At 34.4% G+C, this 20139-nt stretch overlaps 1 protein-coding gene across 5 annotated transcripts in view; it reads left to right on the top strand.

Annotated features, from left to right (window-relative positions):
• Positions 1 to 7641, top strand: part of LOC132105482 (oxysterol-binding protein-related protein 8-like) — a 73662-nt gene extending 66021 nt beyond the window's left edge. For 3 of the 5 annotated variants that reach the window (XM_059510619.1, XM_059510622.1, XM_059510620.1), the window contains 6 exons: positions 1906 to 2042; positions 3023 to 3208; positions 4337 to 4493; positions 5777 to 5879; positions 5952 to 6057; positions 6690 to 7641. In XM_059510619.1, coding sequence (XP_059366602.1) covers positions 1906 to 2042; positions 3023 to 3208; positions 4337 to 4493; positions 5777 to 5879; positions 5952 to 6057; positions 6690 to 6822 — 822 coding nt within the window. In that variant the 3' untranslated portion in view covers positions 6823 to 7641. The remainder of the gene's footprint in view (positions 1 to 1905; positions 2043 to 3022; positions 3209 to 4336; positions 4494 to 5776; positions 5880 to 5951; positions 6058 to 6689) is intronic. The other 2 variants (XM_059510621.1, XM_059510623.1) reach the window with 1 other exon arrangement.
• Positions 7642 to 20139: the final 12498 nt, after the last annotated feature.

Genomic DNA, 20139 nt, shown 5'->3' with positions numbered 1-20139 from the left:
GAGAGACTCTGCTTCTCTAAGACAAAGCTTTTATAGCTAATCATGTTACAGACCTGATATCAATTAACTTAATTAATCACTAGATGTTCTCCCAGCTGAATCTTTTCAAAACTGCTTGCTTTTTTAGCCATTTGTTGCCCCCGTGCCAACATTTTTGAGACCTGTAGCAGGCATTAAATTTTAAATGAGCTAATTAAGTGGATAAAAGTGTAAAATTTCTCAGTTTAAACATTTGCTACGTTATCTATGTTCTATTGTGAATAAAATATTGGCTCATGTGATTTGAAATTCCTTTAGTTTTCATTTTATTAAAATTTTAAAAACGTCCCAACTTTTCCGGAATCGGGTTGTAGTTTGAGATTAATAGACCTATCCCAGGGGTGTCAAACTCAGTTCCTGGAAGGCCGTAGCCCTGCAGAGTTTAGTTCTAACCCTGCTCCAGCACACATATCATGTAGTTTTCAAATAAACCTAAATGATTAGATTAGCTGGATCAGGTGTGTTTAATTAGGGTTATATCTAAACTGTGCAGGACTGTGGCCCTCCAGGAACTGAGTTTGACAACCTTGGCCTGTCCCATTTTTGACTCCCTCCCACTGTTAAAATGTAACTAAGTAATTTTTACTCTGAGTAAATTTTAAATGAGCTACTTTTTACTTTTACTTGAGTAGATTTTTAGACTGGTACTTTTACTTGTACTTAAGTAAAATTTCATTAATGTAATGGTACTTTTACTTGAGTAGAATATTTTTGTACTCTTTCCACCTCTGTTCACAACAGACCCGTATATCTTCTCCTCTTCTCTTTGTGCAGTCTGAATCAAAACATCGTCTTGCCTACTATTACCGGAAGATTACGGAATCAATTCGAAGTTGAATGGTCAACGTTAGTGTCATGAACACACCGCTGTCAATTTTAAGAAGAACCACCTTCAAACAAGTTAATAGCAAGCATTTAAGGGGCCTGCTAAAAAGGAAGCTATATTAGCGTTAGAGTAACGTAACCAGCCTGAATTCACCAAATTGTTCTCTGGACCTGAGGGTAGCCTCGTCTTCCTTGCTTCTCTCTTAATTCTCATCAGCAGGACTAGCGCTATCGCTCGCTTCTTACAACGGGACAGATACATGTTTGCTGCTGACCGAAAGGAGGAACAACAGACTATGAAAGAGCTCCCGCTAAACGTTTTTAAAACTCCGCCTACGCCATAGCGCAGCGCAAATCGCGTTGTATCTGAAGGGCAACACTGAACCCAGCGGCAAGCGCCGTGCATACCGCGTACTGTGTGAAAGGCCCAATTACGCGGTCATTATGTGGGAAACACACCGCAATGGAATAAGAATAAGTTAAACGCTAACGTTATAGTTTGACCTCCTATTAACGTTCGTGCTCTTCCACTGATAAACATGGTATTAGCTTTGTGGCTAATCTAATATAGCAATGCATTAGCGGCTGTAAGTGATGTTACAGAATATTTAGAAGTGATAATGATAGGACCGTTAGCTAGACCTACCACACAGTTTTTATATACAGGGTATGAACTAAATCTACAATCATTTCACATGATGAACGACAGACTCACCGTCAAAACAGTACATCTCCGTGGCCTGGCTGATCGCTTTCTTCTGTAGTGGACTTCTGGCGCTATTGTTAACTCTGGAGCTGCAGAGCTCCCTCTGGTGGGCACACTATGCAACACTCATAACATGAGTGAAGCATGAGACTCTGTTTCTCATGTTTCATCGGCCGTTATAAATGCAGATGCCGATTTAAATGCAATTAGCTTATATCGACCGATAATATCGGCCGGCCGATATATCGGTCGGGCTCTAGTTAGTTTCTTAGATGTCTTTTAGAGGCCAGATGTCATTGTGTGTGTGTGTGTGTGTGTGTGTGTGTGTTTTACAGGACAGTGAAGTCTTCATCAGTGATAAGAAGACGGGTGAGATGGAGATGTTCTGGAACCCGACGCCGGAGCTGAGACAGAGCCGTCTGATCCGCTGCACCGTCCCTCCTGAAGAACAGAGCGACTTTGAGTCCGAGAGGTAACCGGACTCTTCACCTCATTTACACAGAGCAGAAAACCTCAAATGTGATGGGAATTGGGCCATTTTTGATGAATAAATCAAAAGTAGGGCTGTATAATGAACCAAATGGTGAAATTAACTAGTGTTTGTGAAGAATAATCCACGAAAAGACTAATAAACTGGAAAAATACTACTACTAAAAATAATAATAATATTATTTATACTAAGATTTTTCATCCATGCTATAATTTTAAAAAGGAAAGGAAATAAAACTATTTTTTAGTATAAATTAAATTAAGAATGGTTTTATGCATTCAGTTTTTATTAAATTTGTATTAAATCAAAAATCCGGAAAAAAAATTATATGGACAACACAGAATCTCCGAATATGTTTCATAAGGCTCTATTATTATCAAAGTTTTAGTAAATTAATAAATTATTTGAATTCACTTTAGTTTTCAATTATTAATATTTTATTAAACAATTTTTTTATAAAAAATATTAGGAATTTTAGGAAAATAAAAAATAAAACAGAACTTGGGAAAAGTTGAATTAATTTGACATGCTGTTTTTTTTTCATATAACCCTTAAAAAGCAATCTAGAGAAAAGAAATATGATTTTATATATTTTTTAATTATCATTAAAATTGGAATTCAGAAAAATGTAAATGGAAAACAATGGAATAAATAAAGGAAAATGGAAATCCAGAAACATTGAACAAAAAAAAAAAGAAAATCCAGATTTTTTTTATTTATTATTAAATCTTTAATTGTTGTTTAAAATTAATAAATGTATGATTATTATAAATGTAAATAAAAAATGGAATGGAAAACTGAAAAAAAAAAAGGTATCGTTAAAATGTATTTTAAATCAAATCTACTACAAAACAAAGGGAGTTTATAGGGCTCTGCGTGATCTCTAACGCTCAGTAACAGGAGAAATAAACTTAATTAGGAAAACGGACACATTTTCATTAGTCTTTCTCTGTCATCTTCAGGCTGTGGCAACATGTGACTCGGGCCATCAATAACAAGGACCAGACGGAGGCGACCAATGAGAAGTTCATCCTGGAGGAGGCTCAGAGGAAGGCGGCCCGTGAGCGCAAGGCCAAGTGTGAGGAGTGGATGCCCGCTCTGTTCGATCAGGACCCGGCCACCGGAGAGTGGCATTACCGCTACGCCGAGTAAGTCACGCCTGCCTGCTCCTTTCACAATACTCCTTCTGCAGAGCGTATGCAGTCTGCGTGTTGTGTATGCTGTGCAGCTGTTTGCCACAAACACAACCTTTGTGTCCCTGGAGCACAAAACCAGTCAGAAGCAATGCTACATGGTATGGGCCAAAATTAGCCATTTTTCTTTTATGCCAAAAATCATTAGCATATTAAGTAAAGATCATGTTCCATGAAGATATTTAATAAATTTCCTACCATAAATATATCAAAACGTAACTTTTGATTAGTAATATGCATTGCTAAGAGCTTCATTTGGACAACTTTAAAGGCGGTTTTCTCAATATTTGATTTTTTTTGCACCCTCAGATTCCAGATTTTTTTTAAATAGCTGCATCTCGGGCCAAGTATTGTCCGATCCTAATAAACCATACATCAATGGAAAGCTTATTTATATATGATGTACAAATCTCAATTTCGCTAAATTCACCCGTATGACTGGTTTTGTGGTGCATGGTCACATTTATCCATCATTTCAATTTCAAATCCAAACGTTGTTACTGAAAATACTTCTTCAGCATTGTGATTTTGTTTTTACACTGTACAGAAGTACAATCTTTCATAGCTTTGTTCACATTCACATGCAATGAATATATGAACAACGTTTTATTCAATGCGCTTTACTTCCATTTTATATATAAAGTTACTTAAGCAAGTGGAAAACAAACATTTAAACATCCTATGGTTTACTTTCCTTATGTTTAAAAGTAGTAGACCATCAAAAACTTTTACCACTGACACAAACAGTCACACTGTCGTGTCTTTTCCTTTATATTTAAATCTTCAATAAAAGCAATTCTGCGGTTCATTAATAACTTTGTTTTTCTACTTCCATGAATGCCATAATGGCTTGTTCATCTAAAAGTGCACTTTTCTTTGTTTTAAACTTAGTCAAAAAGCCATATGTGCTAACTGTGAAACATAGTAGGCTTTATCTAATTGTAATAATGAGTTGACATGGGTGCTAAAAAAAATATGCACCGCAGATGGAGTATGTGTGAAACAGGCTTAACACCTGCTGCCCCCTGCTGGACAAGAAGTGCATTGTTTACTGTGAGGACGGTGTGTTTCTCTGTGTCCTAGCACTCGTCCGTGGGATCCGCTCAACGATCTGATTCAGTTCGAGAAAGACGGCTGTATTCAGACCAAAGTGCGCCACAGGACGCCTATGGTACGTTCTGCCAGTGTAGTTAGTCTCAGTACCCAGCAGGGCTCCCGGAGGGACAATTACCTGAGCCAGGTACGTCCTTCTGTCCCCGTCCCTCCCCTCGCTCGTTCTACCCACAATCCCTCTCTCTGCTTCCATCTCATCACCGTCTGCCGCTGCCTGCGCTCTCTGTCCTTTCTTCAACCAACCAATTACCATTGTGCAAAGCAACCAATCATCTGCTGCCTCACCTGGTCACATGACCGCTGTCTCATTTTCAGCTTTTGTTTTTTCTTTGTGCTCTTTGACATTTGCAAGTGACTTTTGCATGCATGCATGTCATCTTTCTTTGTTTTTTTGTTTTTTTTGGTTGCATCAGGCATGCTCTTTGCAACTAGGATCCAGAATTAACTTTGGTTTGTGAATCTTTGTAAAACTTCTGGAAATCTTTGGAAACGCTAGTTTATTTTTAGTGTTATTCTGAAAGATTTAAATAAATGAAAAAAAAAGGTTTTAAAATTATATTTGCCTTTCAGTAACAAATGTAAACAATTAATTATTAGAAATTAAATTAGCATTTACTTAATAAATGTAAATGTAATAAAAATATTTAAATAATAAAAATGAAAATGAAAATGAAATGTGCGGTTAAATAAAAAACATAAATAAAAAAATGATTAGAAAAAAATTTGAATTCAAACAAATAATACATGTAATGTTAAAAAAAGATCATACAATGCATTTAATTTAAATTAAAAAAAAATGCAACTAATTAAATAATTAGTTAATTAAATTAAATTAAATAAATAGTTAATTAAATATGCATCTAAATAACAAATTTAAAAATGAATAAAAATTATTTGAAATTAAACTTACACAATAAATAGCAAATAAAATAATTAGAAATTACATATTCATTCAAAAAATAAATTTAAGATTTAAATAAATAAATGTAATAACAGAAATTACAAAAAAAATTATATATTTGCTTTTAAATAAATAATCTAATAAAAAAAATAGAAATCAAATTTGCAACTTGCAAAAATATAGAAGAGGAAAAACTGCTTAATAATCCCATTATTATAGGGATAATAAAACCTTTTTGTACCCAATATAAAGCTTAATGGCCAGTATTTCATGTGTATGGCTGGTAAAGTTGTACTTTCCTAATTTGCAGATTAAAAAAGTTCATTTTGGACCCTCTTTGAAGCCTTTCAAAAATGCCTGTGAATCACATACACAATCCAGACTGTCTTAACTATGACATAAAGACTGAAACGTGAATGTCCTGCTCTTGTCGGTGTGTGTGTGTGTGTGTGTATGTGTGTGTGTGTGTGTATGTGTGTGTGTGTGTATGTGTGTGTGTGTTTGATCAGGTGACGGGACCCAAGCGGAAACATAAGAGTGACAAACCTAAAAGTCCAGAAAGTGGCTGCTCGTCTCCAGAGCCGGACCGCCAGGACTCTTCAGGCAGCGAGAGTACGTCAAACACACACACACACACAAACATGCTTATAACACTCAACAGACTCATCATGATCTTTCATTCAGGGCACAAGAGCAAACACAACAGCCGCCTCCGAAAGAAAGGAACAGATCTGAGTGAAATCCAAAGTGCCATTGAGTCGATCAGACAAACACAGGAAGACATTAACAGGTAAAACACTTCTTATTACCTCATACTTAATGAATGTGTTATTTTTAGGAATGTAATGATATTATCGCGGTCACATGACAATATAAAACGATAGGTCTTATGGGCAAAAAGTGTTGTTTTAAAAATATATTTACTGCTTATTGTTACATAAAAGGTCTTTAAAGTTGTGTTTTGGGCCGTTATGCTTTGGCACAGTAACGAAAGCACAATATGGATTAATAATCCCTTCATCAAGTCAGTTTTTGCTCCACGTTTCAAAGCGAAGCTCTTCCTAAAACACCAGTGTGAATGTAATTTAGACTGAGAAAGAATAGAGGGTTGAGTCCCCTTTAAAGTTCAGGAAAATCAATTCACTGTTACATTTTTTAGTTAAGGTCATGGGTTGGAGCTCTAAATTTTGCACTCTTAAAGTGCACAATTTGAAAATGTACACAATTGAAAAATTTTTCCAATCCTTTGTTTTTTAATTTTTTTAAATTATCGCAATAAATATCGTATCGTAGACTTATTACTTATTATACTACCGTGAGATTTCAATTTTGTTACATCCCTGATTATTATATCTAGAATGTATCAATAAACACTTGAGATGATGAGAATATTAACTTTGGTTTGTCTGGTCTCGAATCTAGGAGCGTCAACACTTTGAGGAGTCGAGTGGCGAGTCAGTCGTCGACAGAAAGTTCATTCCTGACGCAAAGAGACGTGGCCATCATCCTCTTCCTCATCTTCCTCCAGGTCCTCCTCAACTTCATCTTTAAGTAACGGTCGAGAATGACCCAGAAACCTCACTCCATCCTTCAGTCAGTATCGCCTCGCCACACTGACGGTTTCGTTTTTTTATGGATTTGTGTTGCGATCGCTGCGAAATGACGGCCAATATTGGATTGAAGTGCATTGTGGGATGTTTTAGAAATGACTGTTTACTTTTATTCCTCACTAAGAGAAAATCTCATCAGCCTCTGAACCATTTAGGCCATTGTTTTAATTGAATTTTATAATATTTTTACCCTTCATCAGCGCCCCCTGCTGTAGCGGAGGATGTAAGTTGATTACAAGCAAAATTTTATAAAATCTAGATCACCCCCAGCCCAAATTATGGAAAAATATATATATAAATATATATAATATTGCTTAACAAATCCCCTATTCTACACATTTGGTTTCTATTTGTTTAACCTTTATGAATTTGTGTTGTGATTGTTGCGAGAGGACGGACAATATTGCGCTGAAGTGCATTGTGGGATGTTTTAGAAATGACTGTTTACTTTTCAAAACGAGGAAATCACATCAGCCTCTTAACGATTTAGACCATTGTTTTATTAATTGTATTCATTTTTATCCCCCAGCAGCGCCCCCTGCTGTAGCGGAGGACACTTGATGATATAAAAACAAATTATTATCAAATCCAAATAATTTTTTTCCTCTTAAAATTGGTAAAAATGTCTTTTACCTAACAATAACCCTGTTTTACATATTTTGCATTGTGATGTTATTTTCATGACACAAACAAAACATTTTACCCCAGATTCTCATGACCTAAGTGCAAAAAAACAATCTCGTTCTCACTGTTATCCCCAAAAATATTTTTTTTAATTTATTAGTATTTGTACGTAATAGTATTTAATGAACTGCCTGATTGAAATACAATTTTAACCGACACGTTATAGTAATGAGAATATAGAATATGCTGTCCCAAAACTAAAATATTTTGATTTCTTAACATTTTGAACACAACCTGGACATTTTTCCCAAGTTTCACTCACACACAAAACTTAAAAGGGTTTAATATTTCTGATGTTACTTGTATTTTATGACATTTTTATTAAACGAATGAAGGATGTTGGAGTTGAGGTCAAATGTTGTATTATTTAAAAACTGTGTCCGGGAACAATTTCACTATGAATCTTAATTTGGTCCTGCATTTCATACGTGTTTGATGGTTATAATGTTTAATTTATTTGAACGATACCGACGCGTGTACATCATAGCGAGCGTCACATTTAATATTACTCTGAGGAAACTGTAGATCTAGGCGTAGTAAACCTGTAGCAGGAAACATGTACTTTTGTAGTTGCTTGACTCTCGTCTGCCACTGTTACATCAGACTAGATGTACGATTAACGAGCCAAATAGTCTGAGAGTAGATTAGCGTGTAAACGTCACTTCTGTATATAACCAAGAACCGATTTCCTTTTGTACTTGTAGAGAAATGCAGTTACCCCATAGCCCACGTGTCTTTGTTCTGCGGGCGTTCGGTCGCTCACACAGCGTGTTTGAATGTGCTCACATCGACAGGAACTATTAAAAAATACCACGTGCCTTTCCAAGCGGGTCTTGCAGATGGAGTTTGAGGGATGTTGAGCCCGACTGTTGCATTCCTACCATGGTTTGTCTTTCTTTCTCTTGGAGTGAATGTGCCATATTCAGAGGTTTTAGATTCGTCCCGGAGCTCGACGCTGTCTTTAGTCATGCATCTGCCTCCGAAGCAGGGATCAAACTCCACATGCATCACGTTCAGTGTTCTTTAGCTCGGTTTCTTTTTCTTTTCTTTTCTTTTTTTACCCCAGGCTCTTTTTAAAGCGTTTTCACTCCAGGTGATCTTTGTTGGTTTTGTTTTTGTTTTGGATTATTGTGTCTTTGTACAGATGATGCTTTATTTGTGATACAGAAATAACTTTCTGTAAGTTTATTATCACCTGTGACATATCACCAAATAAATGAAGAACACCGAACTCCTGCTTCTCTTTTCTTTGCACGTGTCAGTATTGATTTACGTTATTGTGTCAGGGTTATTCTAGTAATGATGTTTTAATTTAGCTTTTATGCCTTTGTTTATTTTTTTTTATTTTTTTTCCCGTTTCAGTGTTTCATTTCCTTTTTATTTTTGTTTATTTTTTATGTTTATACTTTTTATTGTATTTATATTTTATTATTTATTTTATTGTTATTTTTCATTAACTTTATTCAAAGCTTAAGATTTTACATTTTATTTTTTATTTCTTTATTAATTTTTTTACACTCATTTTTTCATAGTGTTATTTTATTTAGTTTTTGTATTTCAATTTTATTATTATTAAGAATAATAATTTTTATATGTATTTCATAGTTGATGTACTAACTAGTATCATTTAAACATTTACATGTTAAATATCTTAGCACAGTCTAATAATTGTGTTCAGTTGTACAGTGAGTTTTATAACAATTTATTAAGAACTACAATATTGTGTACCTTTTAAATTACAGAGACATAAAATACTTTAATAATATGTCTTCTATTATAATAGGCCATTTATTGAAAAAATAAAGTAGTTTGTGGTGCTTTTATGTTGCAAAGCCATAAATATTTTAATATCTTTTTTCTACTTTAAAAGACCACTTATTTTGGAACTTTTCCAAATTGAACTTTTAAGTTGTCAAACATTTTATGTTTTTAATGTTTTAGATGTTTTAAGGTTTTTAAATGTTTTATTATAATAAACAACGTATCAAAACTATTTAATTTGCGGCCATTTCAAGTTAGTATCAGTCATTTAAATATATATATGTATATATATATATATGTGTGTGTGTGTGTGTGTGTGTGTGTGTGTGTGTGTGTTTACTAAAAGCCTTCATTAATGATACCGTTTTATGTAACTGATATTGACAGATGTGTTCACTCTTATCTGTGTGATGATGATTTCGGAAAATTCCTCCCGTGTCATTTTAGATGCACTTACTCAAATAACCAGCAGAGGGCGCTCGTAGACTTCAAAAAATTAAACTCATCTACTGTAATTATGCGCTTATGCCAAAATCTTCTCTATTTAAGGCATCGTGGTTGATGGTGACGTCAGACCGCGAAAGCTTGTCCTCGGGATGACGTCACAACCCGGGTGAGTTCACATGCGCGCGCGCTCGTGCACGAGAGCATCCAGACGTCAGTCAGACCAAGAAGAGCAGTTCATTCTTATCTAACTTCAAGTATGTAAATTGATGTTTTAAAATCGTTTAGTTAAGGCTACAAAAACGACCATAAACACAATAGGCTAACACTGACGCTGTGGTGGTTTTAAAGGTGTTGTTATGCAGCTGCAGTGTACTTAGTATTATTGATATTTTGAATTAAATGTTATAGCCTATTTATATTTTTCACTTTTAAGTTTGGTTAAAGTTTTAGTGACTGTGTTGTGTGTTTGTCATTTAAAAAAAATACTTATTTAGTTTTTATTACCAACTTTTTGTTTATCAGTTTTGCTTATTTCTGCAGGATAAAAGAGAAAAAAATGCAAAGAGTTAATTTGCAAAAACCAGATAACTCCTTTTTTTTTTTTCTTTTTTTTTTTTTTTTACCTGCATCCCAATTAATATCAATCAAACTGCAGTTGGGTTGTTTTGATTAAATAATAATAACTAAAATAAAATACATCTAACTAACACAATAAAAAAAGTACAAAAAAAAACATGGTTTATAAAAAAAAATTATAAAAACTGAGTAATCTGTTTCTGCAAATAAACTCTTCATATATTTCAGGCAACTTTCATTTGGAGCTATATCCACCTTCATTTCCCCTAAAGAGCATTTAAAAAAGCACATGATTATGCAATTACGTGTTTCATTTTTATTAAGAGGTTTGTTTGAATCATTAAATTGAGTAATATGCTTGACTTAGCAAGCACCACAAATAACCTTAAGTCATTTTTTGATTGAAACTAAGGTTAAAATGGTCTATTTTTGCATGAATAATAAAAAGGAGAGTTATGTTCTGAAGTGTTGCTTTGATAAATGTGCGCAGAGAGTGAATCATGTGTAGTTCGTCCTGACTGTATTGTTTATGCGAGGACTGTTGAAGTGCGTGAAGAGGATCCTGATTTAGAGCTGAAACCTGAATGATGCTGTTGTTTTCTGAGCGTGTGAAAGTCAAGCGGGTGATTCCTAAACGTCAGTCTGAATTTGGCCAATCTGGGTAGATGTTTGAAATTTGAAGGGTATGTAACCTTGCCAGGTGGTTGCTAGGGTTCTCTAAATGGTTGCTAGGGTGTTGATGAACACATTAACTTGTATTTGAATTATCACTCAGTCTGTTATTTTAGCATGTATTACTTTGTTAGCCGTTAGTCGTTAAAACACATTAAAATGCACGAATTGACCAACTTGTTTTTGATCCTCTGTCACCTAATGCATTTTTATTTGCTGAGATTTTAAAGTAAATATTTATAAAATTAAGTATCACATTTGAATTTGGATTAGGTCACATGGCATGAAGATAAACATATTAAATATTTTTTAAAAATCAATAAGAGATTTTTTTTGACTATTTTCAAATTAAGTGTTTTCATTAAATAATTTGATGATTTAGTTTAACTCATAAACCTCCTGCAGTTCCTTCACAGACCCAGTTTGTGAAAACTTGACTTAATATATATATGCATAATATGCATTATATTAATTGCACTTCATGTTGCTGATAACAACAAATATTGTAAAATAAAATAGAATATTACTCTATATATCAATATGGTACAATGTGATAAACAAGTTAAGTCAAAACTAATCAAAAAGTAGTCTGACTATATTACCAGAAATGTGTAATGTTACTAACTACAGTTTTTGTCATGTAATTTGGAATCAGTGACGAATTACAGTTTGGCTCTGGGTCAAGATGACTTATTAAAAGCAAGACGAGAGAGATCTAATGCTGTAGTCCAATAAGTGGGTTTCCTTCAGATCTGGTGTTTTCTAGCGTTGCTAAGAAACCGTCTCCGCCAGCATCTCAAGACGTTGGGGCTTTTGTCTGATCCTGCAGGATATACAGAGACACGAAACAGACGAAATCCACACAAAACAGAGGAGAAATAGAGCCAAGTGTGATGAGGAGAGCCATGTTATTATTACGTAATCACATCATCATCATCATCATCATCATCATCACATGCAGCTCCCGTCATGTGCTTTACATAACAGAGCAAAATACACCATCACCAAAAGGCTTAGCTTCATCATCTCATTTGGGTTTCAAATAGACATTTTATGCATATAAAAGCATCTCCTTGCTCTGATATCAAAGTCTACTTCTTAAGTCTGCTTAAGAATATTTGATACACACTTTCTGATCAAACTTTTGAGGAAATTCATAATCTACTACATGCCTTCTGACGTCTGATTGGGTGGTTTTTAGCAAGTAAAAGGTCTTTTAGTATAATTTTACAAGTGTTGTTCAGTAGGTGCTTCACGTGTCTCTTTGCTGATTTTTATCAAGTAAATGTAAGAAAAACTAATATTTCAATTTAAACACTTACTGGACTCTTCAGCTTGGCTTTACTTGATGCAATGGTTGTGTAGAAAAATCAGTGCATCTCAAATCTGATCATTTGTTTCCAGAAGCTTTACATTCACTGTTCCTCAGGGAACATTTATTTCTTCAGCTCTCAATCAGCACTAGATTGCATTGCATTATATGTTTGGATCATTTCAATCTCATCTCACGGAGACAAGTTATTGCAGATACAGAATGACCACTGATATTCAAAGCATTTTCTGTAAGTATCTGCTATACTGTTATAAAGGTCTCATTGATTTACATAACAAGCATCAGAATTTCATCAAGTTTTGGCCATGGTGATAATAGCATCTGCCCTAAATTGCATAGTTTTGCTCAGTTTGGGCCTCTGAATAAAATTGAGCTTTTTTTCCCTCTCAATTTTCCCACTATAGGAGCCTTTAATTATTTTTTATTTGTATATTTTATTTAAGTACATTTTAGATAACATTGTTTTCTATTTCATATATATTTTTAATATCAAATGATTTTTAATTAATTTTTTTAAATTTATTTATTTTTCTAAAGTTTCAATAAGATGTTTCATTTTTTTTAAAAAAGAGAGAGAGAGAGATTTTTTTACTATTACTTCATATGTCATGCTTTTAAAGGGTTAATATTGCACTATTATCACTATTTTTTATTTTTTTAGCTGACATTTCCCTTACAGTCTGCACCAGTAGAGGTTCAGGTCATCGGGTTTGACCACTTCTGTTTCTTCTCTTTTATCTGACACTGAACGCACTTTAGCAGGGATTCTCCCTCCCTGAACACACACACACACACACACACACGTCTCTTTTAAAAGCAGGAGAGCGCTGCCTCAGCAGAGGCTTTATCGTGGCTGGAATCGCAGCAGATAAAAGAAGTGCTGTGGCCGAGCTCTCTTTCAGCTCAGGGATTTACACAGCGTTAGCACAGACGTCTGGCACAATAGCACACGTCTGACCGCTACACGGTGTGTGCTCCAGCCTCTGATTATCAAACATATATATTCAGACTGTCTGCTTTCACAGCGCTGGGCTCTTGTGATGCTTATAAATAGCGGATGAGTTGATAAATGAGGTCATTATTAGATGCCAACTGCACTTTCTGTGGCCGAGTGGAAACCAGCAGGATGTGCTTCCCTTGTCCATTTGCTTCATTTAATAGTGTACAGTATGTGTAGCTGACTGAAGCATGAGGATTCAGTCGTGCTGATTCATGTCTGTCAGCCTCATGAGCTCATCACTAATGAAACAAACTAACATTCTTCTTGTAACATCAATGGAACGTTTGTTCCAATGTTCTCCAGACGCTCAAAACTTCCAGATTTTAAAACGGTTTAAAGAAATGTTTTCTTGGTTTATGTGAATGTTAAGGGGATAGTTCATTTTATAATTTTGCAAACATCATATGAACGTTACTTATGAATGTTCTCAGAACGTTTTTGTGAACATAGTAACATTTAAGTAAAATTAACATTTAAAAATGTTTAGTCCAACTAAAAAAATTGAGCAATAAAATATTCTGCGAATGGTGTAGGAGTAATGGTAATGTTTAGAGAACGTTATTAAAGACCAGGTAACTTTGAGAAGCTTGCCAGAATGTTCTGAGAAGATTTTTAATATTACTCTCAAAACTTTAGCACAATAATGTTAATAATTCTGAAACTTGTCTAGGAATGTTCAGATAACATTCAAGAGTAAATTTCCTATAATGTTTGAAAAATTCTAAAACGGAATGTTCATGTAGCGTTCACATAACCAAGAAAAAGCTTTTATAAAACATTTTGACAGTGAATGGAATTTTTGACACTGAAATAACTTGAACTGCTCTAAAAACCTCATTTGCCTCATGACGGCAACTTCCACGTGTTCACATTTATATTTTAACATGACGAAAAACTACTCAAGTCATCTTTGGGATCCAAAAAAAGCTCAATGATTATTCTTCCCTGTTCACGTTGCTGATCTCTCTCTCTCTCTCTCTCTCTCTCTCATCGAGTTGCATGCTGGGCTGTGTATCAGTGTATTTTGTTCATTTCTCTGCTGGACAGTGACTCTCTGTACCTTCAGCTCTTCAGCGTTCTCCAGTGTCACTTCACATTTGTCTCTCCCCGCCTCCAGCTCAAGAATAGAGAGAGAGTGGGTGAGCCAGAAACACTGAAAGAACTAAAGAGGAATCTTCAGAAGAGCCAGATTCTGGCTGGCACAGACAAGATGGCAAGAGAGAGCGAATCTCCACGGCCAACTCAAGATGAAACGCACAATCTTGCACATTCTGCCCACCTAAAACAAAAAAAAGAAACTCTGAATGTGAATACATTTATTCTTCAGCATCTTCAAGTTCTTAGGGCCTTAGAGCAGATCTCTGGAAGACCTCATGGTATCAAAATGAGCATTTTATGGTATTTCATATATTTGAGCTTGTATATATGCTACAGTGTAAACCGTTTGTAATATAGATGTTTTAGACTTTTATTTTATAGTTATTTTTAGCATTTAGCTTATTTTATTTATTTGTAAATTTTATGGCCTATATGCTCCATTATTTTGCTTAAACTTCTCATTAATAGGCCTACCTCAAATTTAAGTTAAAATTTACTTACAGTCAACCTAAACATGATTTTCTTTCACAATAAACAATTTTTCAAAAACAAAATTTGATGTTAGTAACTATTAATCAAATCAAGTCGAACCAAACCAATTCAATGACTCTGAATAAATCACTGAATCAGTAAGCTGTTCACTTGATAACATCTGCATTCGGATCGGTCCAACTCGCAAAATAATTTCATTCTAAATAAACAATACTAAATTAAATCAAATCATCCAAATATTCAAGAGTTTTGCGTCATGTTTCTCCCAATTCTCAGCTCATTACAAATCAATCGTCGTCAATCCTCCCTCTATGCAAAGTTCACATGTTATAGGGCCCCAGAAAGGCCCCCTTCCTCTCAAAGGTGATTTGATTTCAGTTTCGTTTTTGATTTTGGCCAGCGGTTATGAAAACATGAATGTAACGTGACTGTCGGTGTCCATGCTGTTCTCGCTCGAAAGTTCAGAGCGCACTGAGCTGCGGTTTCCCAACTGCATGGAACACAGACAAATATTTGCACTTTGCATATGTCAAAATGTCTCACTAAACACAGTCAGTTATTTCTGAAGTGAAAAGTAATTGAATGTCAGTATATTAGATCTGCTGTCTGTCAGCATCTGTTAATCAAACAACAAAAGAAAAGGAGAGAAGTATTCACTGATCTTCACTGAATAATGCTCATTACTTTGTTTATATGGTGCAGTGCTTTGTTTGTACATTTGATTACTTTAATGCAATTTTTATTTAAAAAAAAAGAGTCTTTGAGTCGCAATTTCTTCAGTTTAAAATAACAAAAAAACTATTTTTAAAAATGTAAAAAGTATTTTTATTAAATGTAAAAAAGTACATGATTATGCTTTGAAAAGTAGAAAAGAATAAATCAAAAGGCCGACTGAAATATCACATCATCTTCAAAACCGAAAACTTAACACCCAAGCAATAAAAGACACAGTCTATTAATAAACTGCTTGGTTTTCAGATGATTTTTATTTGATGGTTTGAACAGAATCTGGTATGTGTTTGTTGCCTAACCTAAACACTGATGAGATCCATGATAGTTGTTCTTCACCAGTCATCCAGTACATCGTGACATTACCCTGCTGTGCAGAAAAAGAATTATTTGTTGCTTAATTAGTCCATAATGAACACCACAGAACTGTGTTGAGTCATGTGGCATATGGACTTTACAGACTCCGAGTTAAATGAATTACTCATGAAAACAGAAAACACTCCGATGAGAAGGACTCTTTGAATGCTGATGCTGACTGCTGTTTTCAGCCCAGGGTTCATGAGCGAACGCTTCATACGCTGCTGAGCCGCTTCATCACACAGATCTGTGTTTGTCACACATATTTAGCTCTGTATACAGAGGAAGGAAGGAGGTCAGTTTCTAGACACGACTCCTACCTGCAGCCGGAGAGAGAAGCGTGCGATAGTGCAAAACCTAACTCTGCATGAAGAAGTCATGAGGTGTTTGCCGATGACATCTACAGGGGAAACACCTTCCGATACAGCAGAAATACCAGCACCCACCCGAACCCTCATCTGTGCTGCTCACCCACACTACTAACACGCTTCGACACAGCTGAGGAGTGAAGGTTTGGTCAATCTCATAACTATACCACCTGACTGCAAAATGTATAATAACATGTACTTTTATTGCAAGCAACACACTGAAATATCTCATTATATATGTTTTGTTTTTATTGTATTGTTTTGTCTTGTTTTGTTTTATTTGTTGTTTTAATATAAATGAAAGCTCATTGCATATTTTTATTTTAGCTTATTTTAATTTTTATTTATTATAGCACTTAAATGCTTATATGTGTGTGTGTGTGTGTGTGTGTGTGTGTGTGTGTGTGTGTGTGTTTTATTTTATTTTATTTTTTTGGTCTTGCTAATTCCCACGTGTTCTCAGGTAATTATGCTTGAACAATCACCAGTTAAATTAAATTAAATTAAATTAAATTAAATTAAATTAAATTAAATTAAATTAAATTAAATTAAATTAAATTAAATTAAATTAAATTAAATTAAATTAAATTAAATTAAATTAAATTAATTTAATTTAATTTAATTTAATTTAATTTAATTTAAAAAAAAATTTATTCATCCAAAAGGTTTGATGTCTCAAAATAACAGTATTTAGCCTCACTGATTGGCTCTCATGAGCTCCTGTAACAGTGATGTCATATTTCCCCTCTCGGACGATGCAGTACCACTCCGCCAGTCCTCCAAACGCTCTAAGATTATCCCATCATCCCGTCTGGCGGGGGAATCCTGTTTACACTCTTCAGAGGGCCGTCGATATTTGAACGCATGCCATCTTCTTCATTCTGCTTCTTTGCAGACATGCAGATACACAAAGGTGTGATGTTTCCACACCTCCCACCTGCGGAGCATTAAAATCCCCTGGAAGTGCTGCAGGAGGGGGTGGATGGAGACCTTCCTGTTGTGTTTGTGCAGTGGGCGCTCGGTGAATGTTCTGTGCTGCTGGATTATGTTGCACTGAGGGCTGTGTAACATTGACAAATCAAAGCCTAGCGTCTGCTGAGTCTGTTATTATTGGACCTCATCTGCTCCATCCTGACAAACACCTTGTGGTCAAACCTTTGAGCCACAAACAGATCATGTGCACATGCATCATCATATCCAGTAAAGAACATATAGGGGTCATGTTGGGTCGTAACAGGCATCAGTGCTATAAAGAGAATAGCAATGCTACTTATTTATGTAATGCATAATATGTCTTGTTTGTACAATATGCATGCATTCCTTTCATTTCAAATTTAGTTAACCAAATGTTTTACATTATTTTCATAATTTGAATTTTATTTATTTGTTGTTTTGTATTATTTTTATTCTCAGGTAACTTATGCTTGACTGTTCATTATTATGTTTGTTTATTTTCTCTTATTCTATAAAGCTGTTTGCATAATATATTATGCATGCATTCTGATCATTTTTATTTAGTTTTAATTAATGCAAAAAATATTTGTACATTTTCTGAAACAACATGAGTGGTGGCTGAAATTGCAACATGCTACAGTGTTGCTGAGTGGTTTGAATTCGGTTTTATTTTTTCTATTTTGAGTGTTTATTTAATTTTTTTTTGTTTTTTTTGTCTTAAATAATTTTGCTGTGTGTCATTTTTTAAATGTCTATACTGTTTTTATTCATTTGTATATCGGTTTTAGTTGTATTTATTTTACAACAAGTTAACGTTTGAAAATCTTAACATAAATTTACATAAAATTATTGTACAAATATTTTATTATTATTTTATTTTATTAATATTTACATTAATATTGTATTCATGTTTTATGAATATTTTATTATGTCAGTTAATCTTTAAGTAACCGTATTTGTAAGTAACCTGAAGCAGGAGCCTCAGTAATGAGATGTAAATCATGAAGGCCTGTTTCACTCACACTGATGAGGTGTTTTCTATCTATTTCTGTATGTCTGTGAAGCATGTTTTTGGGTGAACACCTGTCCTCGTCTCTTATGTAACCCTGTGTGAGTGTGTGTGAGAGTTACACAGATGCAGCCGCTGACGGGTTAACTGTGTCTCTGTCACTGCATTAATTTTTAAAAACTGTGGGCATCTATATGTCAGCTCCTGTTACTGTCAGCAGGATATCGAGTGGGCAGGGTTGAAGTCTCAGCGCTAGATGATAGTTACAGAGGAGCAATAAAGGGTGAGAGGCCGGCACGCGCTTTCATCCCCCGAGTCACATTAGCTGAAAAATTCAGTTTAAATAAGAGTTCATGCATTCTTGTCATCATTAACTCACTCAAATACAGCGCAGAAGTCATATGGACTACTTTAATGGTGCTTGAATGGAGTGCCTGAATCCAATCTGATTTTATTTGAGAAATTAATTTAAAGGTATAGTTTACCAAAAAAAATGAATATTCTGTCATTTACTCACCATGACGTTTTTTCAAACCTATATGAGTTGATATATCTGTTGAACACAAAAGAAGATGTTTTAAAGAATGCAGTTGACGGTAGCCATTGACTATTTTGTTTTCTATACTATGGAAGTCAATGGCTACCATCAACAGTTTGATCAGCAGCAGAAAGAAACAGGTTTGAAACCACTTCGGGGTGAGTAAATGATGACAGAATTTTTGGGTGAACTATCCCTTTGACAGCTATATTTTGTTATCTGCTAACAGATTGTGTTTTTAAAATGTTCTGGCAAGGTTTTCTCAAAGTTATGAACAAACATTCTTTCAGTAACTTTAATAGAATCTCCATTCAAAGTTAACTTCTTCTAAAAAAAAAAAAAAAAAAGTATTCATCACATCATTCATGGGACATTTTTGTCTACTGTTTTTTAGATGTTCCCATAATATGTGCAAAATGATCACATGGAATGTTCAAAATATTTTAAAAACATTTTGGACATTTTGAACATTCAGAGAACATTCAAAAATAATGTTTTCATAACTCACTGGGAATGTGAGTCAGTCTCTTTTACCTGTGTCTGCAGTAAACTGCTGATTAAAAAGGTTATGTGTATGTTATTAAATATCAGCTGTCTCACAATGAACACATTCACCATGAACGTCCTCCCTTGAAGTAATGAAACATGATGTGATCCCAGCTAACAAAAATATGTTCTATAACATTTTGCTAACATTCAGGTTAACAGTATTTTTGAACGTTGATATCTCTGCATTTGTATATATTAAGCGTACTTAGTTATGCAATTATATGTCTTAACGAAGGATATCATGCGTGTCTCTTCAGGTTTAAATAATAAATTCGCAATATTTATGCAATCATTTTTGTCTCTGATCTAAGATTCCAAGCTCATTTGCATATCATAAGCTGATTAAAAGGCTAACCAGAATGTGCTAAATAAATATAACATTATAAGTAAATAAAAAATAGTTGTTCCCTGATGTCATCTCTCCAGTTCTTTGATACTGTTGCATGGTGTTTTTTTGCAGCTCTTTCCTCAGAGCAATTATAATACTTAAAGATGCTTATAAACTCAACATGTATTTCTGTGGCCTGTTTCCTTCTTTCTTAATTTTTCTTTTCCGGTTTCATGTCTCTTTTAAAGAAAGTAACAGATGAGTGTCAGAAATTGCTGCGGCTCGATGAGGTCAAGTCAGAAATCTTTAGGTTTTAGAAATTCTACCGAAACCTTCTAATAAACTGTTATATGAAAAGATCAAGGCT

This window comes from Carassius carassius, chromosome 26 (genome assembly GCF_963082965.1).
Source record: "Carassius carassius chromosome 26, fCarCar2.1, whole genome shotgun sequence".
In the NCBI taxonomy this organism is placed as follows: Eukaryota; Metazoa; Chordata; class Actinopteri; order Cypriniformes; family Cyprinidae; genus Carassius; species Carassius carassius.
This window is presented reverse-complemented; position numbering and strand designations above follow the sequence as displayed.